Source organism: Eulemur rufifrons, chromosome 29 (assembly GCF_041146395.1).
Source record: "Eulemur rufifrons isolate Redbay chromosome 29, OSU_ERuf_1, whole genome shotgun sequence".
NCBI lineage: Eukaryota > Metazoa > Chordata > Mammalia > Primates > Lemuridae > Eulemur > Eulemur rufifrons.
This window is the reverse complement of record NC_091011.1, coordinates 79,960,685-79,968,439: the sequence shown is the minus strand read 5'-3', so window position 1 is coordinate 79,968,439 and position 7,755 is coordinate 79,960,685. Positions and strand designations below refer to the sequence as shown.

The 7,755-nt window shown below is 39.4% G+C and overlaps 1 protein-coding gene and 1 pseudogene across 2 annotated transcripts in view; both read right to left on the bottom strand.

Moving 5' to 3' along the window:
- Window positions 1–587: 587 nt before the first annotated feature.
- The window catches only part of STRIP2 (striatin interacting protein 2), a 44,256-nt gene continuing 37,088 nt past the window's right edge, over window positions 588–7,755 (bottom strand). Inside the window, exons 20-22 of one of the 2 annotated variants that reach the window (XM_069461882.1) lie at window positions 7,046–7,250; window positions 2,434–2,719; window positions 588–603 (exon numbers count right to left, since the gene is read on the bottom strand). In XM_069461882.1, coding sequence (XP_069317983.1) covers window positions 2,469–2,719; window positions 7,046–7,250 — 456 coding nt within the window. In that variant the 3' untranslated portion in view covers window positions 588–603; window positions 2,434–2,468. Of the gene's footprint in view, window positions 604–2,433; window positions 2,720–6,452; window positions 7,251–7,755 lie in introns of those variants that run through there. The other variant, XM_069461883.1, reaches the window with a different exon arrangement.
- Window positions 3,833–3,980, bottom strand: LOC138377764 (U1 spliceosomal RNA; annotated as a pseudogene).

Here is a 7,755-nt window from a genome sequence, read left to right as displayed (position 1 = left end):
ATAGTAACAGTAATCACCATTGGAAACTGGTTAATCTGAGTTTATTCCTAACCACACACATGGGTTTTCAAATTGGGAGATTCAACCTGGTTCACCTTAGCATGGAGGCCTGGCTGTCAATACATGACAGCTAGTCTCAGCAAGTCCATGGAGAAAACCAAACTAATCACTCATCCTTGGTGCTGCAGTTTCTCTATCTGCACAGAGAACTAATCTTTCCTTAGAGAAGAGTTGTAAATAATAAAGTATAAAATTTTAAGGCTTAGTATACTTCCATACCTCAAAAAGCACTCAAGTGCATACTTTTAAAAGGGTAACTTATTTGTTTTTGACATAATTTGAATTTTATATGGCTTTAAAGAAAATAGATTGATGATTTCTCTTTCCTTGAAAATTGTCTTTTTTCGTTCAAATCACACTAAAATCATACTACCCTGACCCTAGATTAATAAAATTCGTAGAAGACATGCTCAGTAAATTATTTTGATTACAATAGAACTGCCATCCTTCTTAGATAAAATTTACAAATCATTTTAAGAGGTTTCATCCATTACATACTTACATTCTCCATGACCTTTCCATAAAAACAGAAATCCTGCTACCCTAAAGCACAAAGAGATAAAATCCAAAGTTTACTTACTAGATTTTGGTATAGCTCCTTCGGATATTATCAAGTACTCTATCAAGACCTTCAAGTGAGACTGTGGTTGACAAAAGACAGAGCAAATAAGCAAATTTTGACTAGATCTCCCAGCATAAAGTGACCTGGTGGCATCATAAAAGGATTCAGTAGAGTCTATGTTGGGGGGAACCATTTATAGTAAAAAGCTTGAAGATATAGATGACATAATTCTGGGGACAGAAGAGAAATAAAATAATCCTGACTAAATCAGAAGCTTTTCTAAAAACCTTGTTTCTTTTGGGTGGTATGTGATTCTGTTAAAATAAAGAAGTGTAGGCCGGGCGCGGTGGCTCACTCCTGTAATCCTAGCTCTCTGGGAGGCCGAGGTGGGCGGATTGTTTGAGCTCAGGAGTTCGAGACCAGCCTGAGCAAGAGCGAGACCCCATCTCTACTAAAAAAATAGAAAAAATTATATGGACAGCTAAAAATATATATAGAAAAAATTAGCCGGGCATAGTGGTGCATGCCTGTAGTCCCAGCTACTCGGGAGGCTGAGACAGGAGGATCGCTTGAGCCCAGGAGTTTGAGGTTGCTGTGAGCTAGGCTGACGCCACGGCACTCACTCTAGCCTGGGCAACAGAGTGAGACTCTGTCTCAAAAAAAAAAAAAAAAAAAAGAAGTGTAAAGAGGTTAGTACATCAATCCTTATATTTTCAATGAAATGTGCAATACTTTTAGATAGAAACAGTATTGCTAAATCTCCACATGACACTTTGAAACTGCTAGCAATAAAAGAAAAAATCATTAATCAACATTGGAGAAAAAGAAAAATGGTAAGCTGTGATGCTCTTGCTGTTCTTTTCAACTAAAAAAATAAATCAATCATGAGCACAAATGGACATACCATCTCAATAAATAAAACCTCCTATGGCTAACTTGTCATTTAAAAAATGAATGGCATGAAAAGTATAATTTTATGCAGTATACTCAGCCATGTTAAGATTGAAGTAGTTTCAGAAAAACATGGAACATCCTTAAAGAAGGCCTGAATATTTCATATTAGTTGTACCTCTTTAAAAATAGCAGAGTATTCCATGCCCTATACAGAGTACACAAAGAAATAATTTTCACATTGAACACAGATCTCTTAGGGAATAAAGAAAAAAACACTACACAACACACTTTTCTATAACATGCACTATTTAGGAAATAGTAAATCATCATCCTTCACAAAGAAGGTGCAGGTGCTCTAAAATCATCTTAGAGCTAATGATCTTAGAAAGAGGTGAGTGTCAAAATTTAAAATATAGACTTAATTTCAAAATTGGTTTTGCCAAACCTGTGATAGATAAGTCCTAGGAATCCAGAGTGAAGAAAAAGAAAACTTTCTGCCTATTTTATGACCTGTACCCCACACCATCTGTGATGAATGCTATGAGTCAAATGCCATAACAAACTTCTTCCCACTCTTGGGGCCAGCTAAGGCTAGGCTGGTTCTAGCCAAGACTAAAGTAGGGAGGGAGAGGTCCTACCAAAGAGCCTGTCCAGGACTGAGCCACTAAAAGATTTCCAAGGCCAACTGGGCACCAACTGATCCCGGAGAATACTGGGGTCAAAAAAAAGTTAATCATTTTGTTGTGACTCAGGATTCCAGCCTTGCACCACCTCTAGGCCCAAGAACCTCCAGAATAGCCCTGAACTATACTGGATGTTCTAGGGCTGGGCCAGATCTCCCCTTGACAAGCACTCCTAGAACTGGAAAAGAAGGCTGAATGGGTACGGTAGGTAGAGCACCATTTATTGGAGCCAACCTCCATCTATTGATGCTTTGTTGAGAAGAATTCAGTCAGTGATTCTGGAGCAGCTCCTCCCAACAGATGGGCTGTGAAAACACCTCTCTCTCCAGCCAGAGCTCATATGAATAGTGGAAATCTTCAGGCAGATCCAACCTCTGCCCCAGCACACTCTGCAAGCAGTTATCCACAGGTGAAAATTCAGAGTCCTGGGGTCTGTCATACCGGCGGCTGTTAAAAGCCTCAATGTTGGCTCGTAACGTGCATTCTTCTGCTTGGAAGTCCCATGGCCTGGCATCGATGTCTTTGTTGGGAAGAAAGGAAGAAAAAGATGTATACAACTTAGGATACTGCTCCCCTTACCACATCACATGGTCTATGGGACTCCAACAATGAAACCGCTCAAAATCACATCCCACCCCTGCTTTTTTTTTTTTTTTTTTTAAAGACAAGGTCTTGCCTGGCTAATTTTTTTTATTTTAAAATTTTTTTTTGTAAAGATGGAGTCTCGCTATGTTGCCCAGGCTAGTCCTGACCTCCTGGTCTCAAGTGATCCTCCTGCCTCAGCCTCCCAAAGTGCTGGGATTACAGGTGTGAGCCACCACACCTGGCCAAATTCTGTTTTTTGTAAAGAGCAATGTACAAAGTAAGTATACAGCATGCTGACACATAGGTTTAAAAAATAGACACATGCCCCATACATAAGCTTGTGTGTGCAGAAATTATCTTTGGAAGGGCAGTGTAGAAACTGGTAACGTTGTTACCTCTGAGAATGGAAATGAGGGTCCTGAGGGAGGTGGACTTCTTTTATTGTATTTCCTTTTTATTATTTTACTTTCTTACTAGTTATATGTAATAGTAGTTGTATGGATTATGTTTTCCACAAGGGTAATTAAATTCCTTTTATGGAGCTTTCCCTAAGGGATGAGAGCTTCTCATTTGAACAGGAAGGGATAAGAGGGGTACAACTGGAGAATCAGGATGGACTAATTACTGAAGATGTTCCTGATTCCCTGGAATTCCCCCTCAGCACATGATAAATCTATGTGTCAGCTTATTTTAAGATTATGAGGTTAAGGCTTCCACAGAGGTAAGGAAAGAAAACAGATAATCTGCTTTGCTTCTATGCACTTAGATACTTATTTCAGGGCGAGAGATACAAATTTCCCAGATCTCTAATGTCCTACACTCAGTGGTTTATCTTAAGAGAGTGTAGTTTGACTTTGGGCTCATAATGGCAGCAATGCCAGATGTGCCATTTACAGGATAAAACATTTTCACTTTTTAAAAATTTATAAGAATTTAAATAGCTAATTGTACTTTATGTCTTACAATAGAAATTGCATCCTGGCTTATTATATGCTGATTATATGTTTCCCTTAGTTCTCTAAACTCTTGTTTTTCATTTTTTTTAAATCAGAGGAAAGTGCAAACACAGTCCCTCACTACCACAAATTATACTGCCAAGTTTCCCACATTTGGGGAAATCTCAGGGATCGGCACATCCAGAGTGCAATGCATAAGCGTCACTCTGGGAAAACCATCTTCCCTGCCAGGTTAAGTGAGTATAGTTCTCTGAACTCTTTACTGCAGCATCCTCTAAAATTCAATCAGGTTACAAATTCAGCAAAGGCAAGTCATTAGTCACCTTACCAAAAACTTTCAAATACAATTATGGAAATAATGGTCAAATCCCATTATAGCAAATACAATACAATGAAAAAGCTCGCCAAAATAAAATTTTCCAAACTCTGGTCAACCTTAGCATAGGTTCTGGTAGTTCAACCAGATATTGAAAGGGAGTGGCCTTGAAAAAATAAATGAAAATACCTAATCCCACAATTTCCCCAGTAACAGTTAAAGATCAATCCTACGGGTTCTCCCACTAATAGGCACCCTGCAGGAGTTCTGGAATGGCCAGCCAGAGTGGGTGTGGCCAGGCGAGAGAAACGGAGACAGAGAAGAGGAAGGAGGAACAGGGGATCCAAAAGAGAAACATCATCTGGAAAGTGAAGGCAGTGAGAGAGATGAGGGAGTAAGAAGTAACACGAGGCAGGCAGAGTGAAGACCAGAAAGACTAGCAAGTTTAAAGAAAGCTTGCAAGTAGAGGACTTTAGATTCTTCACTGGCCAGTGGTGACAAAAGCTCAAGTACCCTCACACAGAGATTCATTCTCAGGTCAAATTTCCTGGTCATTTAATTTACTGAGCATTTGGGATGGGGGGTGGTGGTCAATGAGTCCCAAAGTTCTGACCGAATGTTGCTCATGTTGGCAACTAGGAGAAAGAAAAGGATGTTTTGGGGATGGTCATATGTTGCCAGAAGTCTGAGAGGGCGTCCCCAATTCAGGTGACTTGTTGAAGTTCTCATCAGACATCAGGCATCCCCCAAAATCTGAGTCAGACCAAAACCTAGTGATATGGGCCAGAGAACGGGCATCCCTGACCTCTGACTCAGATTGTGAATCTTCCCCATAGCCAGGTGTCCTTGGGTCTGGGTGAAGAGTAATGGGGGCAGTTCCCTCCCCGGGAAAGAGTGGTTAGGAAGTGTCCCTCCATGACACCCCCCTGAGTGGTAGACCCAGCACTAGAATTTTACTTTGACCAAACCAAATCAAACCTTGAAGCTACCTCTCACCACCTTGTGCTTATGACCATTCCCAAAGTTTTCAGAGACCAAATGACTCACCAAATTCTGTACGATTTGATTTGAGAACATCGAGAGGGATGTCCGTGGAATTGCGGCAGAGGGAGAAGTTTCAAGACTGAAGCAGCTCCACCCCCTACCTGGCCTCCCCACATGCTACTGGAGGGAAAAAATGAGAATGAGACATTCCCCTCACTTCTCCCTGTGCAGAGGCAGAGAAAAGTCCCCATACAGAGGCAGAGAAGTGATTTTCCTTATATGAAGGTAGAGAAGTGACTCAGTTTCCCTGTGACTCAGTTTCAAGTCCCTGTGCCAAAGCAAAGAAGTGATTTGCCTTTGTCCTCGTGCAAGGCACCAGGATGTTAGGGATGGAAAGGCTGGTACGTGTTCATGATTCGGGTGGAGAAAAATTCCTCATGCAGAAATTAAGATATAAAAGAAAAAAGTTTATCCTTTAGAAAGACAGAGAATGGAGGAGTGGTGGGGGAAGAACGAGAACAGGAAGATGGTGTGGCATCTCAAAGAAAGAGAAAGGGATGCCAGCAGTGAGGTCAAGTGGCTTGCTGATTTTAAGGTGGACGAAGAGAAAAAAAAAATAGTGATGGCTGTCAGTTGATAACAAAAGCAGTAGCAGGTAGATAACAAAAAACTGCAAGGATGTCAAAGCCCAAGATTTAGTTTCCTGCCTTTCCTTGGAGAAGGGATTATCACAGGAGATGTGACTCTGTCCTCAAGATATGGTTGAGGCTTGGAGTTCGTTCTCCTGCTGTTTACTCATGAATTCTGTAAAAGCAGATTCTCAAAAAACAATTTTGAAAGAGATTTACATCTTTTTTTCCCCATCCATTCAGCTCTTTTCAGAAGTTGTGCAAAACAGAACTCCTGTAGGGTGCCTGTTAGTGAGAGAACTCATAGGATAGATCTATTACTGGGGAAATTGTGGAATTAGGTATTTTCCTGTTATTTTTGCAAGGCCGCCCCTTTCAATATTATGCCTCCTCGGGGGTATAGCTCAGAGCCAGGGCCTTTGACTGCAGATATTACACCTGATGTGAGGCAATATGCAGTTTCCAACATTACCTAGGATGTACTATAGTTGAAAAGGTTTAAACTGAATTCATCAAACCTTTAAATCTAACTTTAAGTTTACAAGTAATACCAAGGATAGAGGAATAAGGTAAATGACACCATAAAGAAACAAACAGACAAATCCAGAAGGTGGGTATTCTGCAGGACAACTGGCCTAGTTCTTCAATTAGTGTTATGGGGAAAAAAATGACTGCTAAATTCAAAATGAACTAATGTATATAACCAGATGCAATTTGTGGTCCTGGATTGGATTCTTGCTTGGAAAAAATAGCAATAAAGAACATTTTGGGACAACTGGGGAATTCTAAATATGAATTTTATTAGATGAAATGAAAATATACTGACATGGAAAGGTATAGATAATGTTAACTGAAAAGAGATTATAAAACGGCATATATAATTTGCTTTCATTTCAATAAAATATGCATGCATATAGAAAAAGATTTGGAAGAATACACAATAAGATATTAATGGCGGTAATCTCTGGGTGGTACAAGTATGGCATAAATATGATAATGTAATACAATGTTTTCTTATTTGTATTTTCTATCTTTTCTTCCTGCTTTGAAATAAAAGTTATTTTAATTTAACAAATCTTTTGGAGAAAGCTTCCATTTAAAAGAACATCTTGGAAAGTGGGTAATTATCTTTCAATTTACTTGTTTTATAAAATGGATTTTTGTAGTTTACAGGGTAAAGGACAGGGTACACATTAGAATTTGGGGCATTTAAACATGTTAAAGTTTGGTGTATTATCACCTGACCTATAATCACATATTTTCTCACCCAAAATATGTAACAATTCATGCCAAGAGTAGAGATAAATAGAACATTTATTTAGTTTTGTTTAAACCCTGGGAAACTCCTGGAAGTCAAGAGCTCTGGGAATACTCACCATTCCCGTAAGCCCAGTCATCATTCATGCGGTGGCGTACTTTCTGGTAAATGGCTGACATGGTTTTCATGTTGCTTTTCCTCCATTGGCGCCCCAGGTACTTGGTCTGTATCTTTAGCAGCTTTAGGACATAAAGTTGCAGCATGGCCTGTTTGACCTTGAGGGCCCGCTTTAAGATTGGAGCCGATTTAAACACCACTAGCATCTGCCCATTGAAAGAGGGGTGGGGTGAAGAAAGGCAGATAAAGATCTCAAGTTTCTTGGACTTTCCAACTCACAGACAAATTAAACCAAACCTGCCTAGCCTTGGAAACCTCTGAGGAGCTTTTAGGAATCTGTGGCCCAGGCTCTACATAGATAGTCTTCAAGAATAAAGAGGGAACTATTCCATTCATATTTCATAATTCAAAGTTTCTAATATTCAAAGTACATAGTATAAAGTGCAAAGAAAATTTTGTTAGCCACACATCCATTTCCGTTACCAGTTTCTTGTGTATGGTCTAGAGGTAATTCTATGTACACATACATTACTTTTGTTTTTTAACACAAAACGATAGCCAACTACACATCCTGCCATACTGTTCCATACCTTTTTATTGAACAATATATCTTGAAAATGATTTCATATCAGTATAGAACTGCCTCGTTCTTTTTAATGATTGCGTAATATTCTATTATAAGGATGTACCATCATTTATTTAACCAGTTGG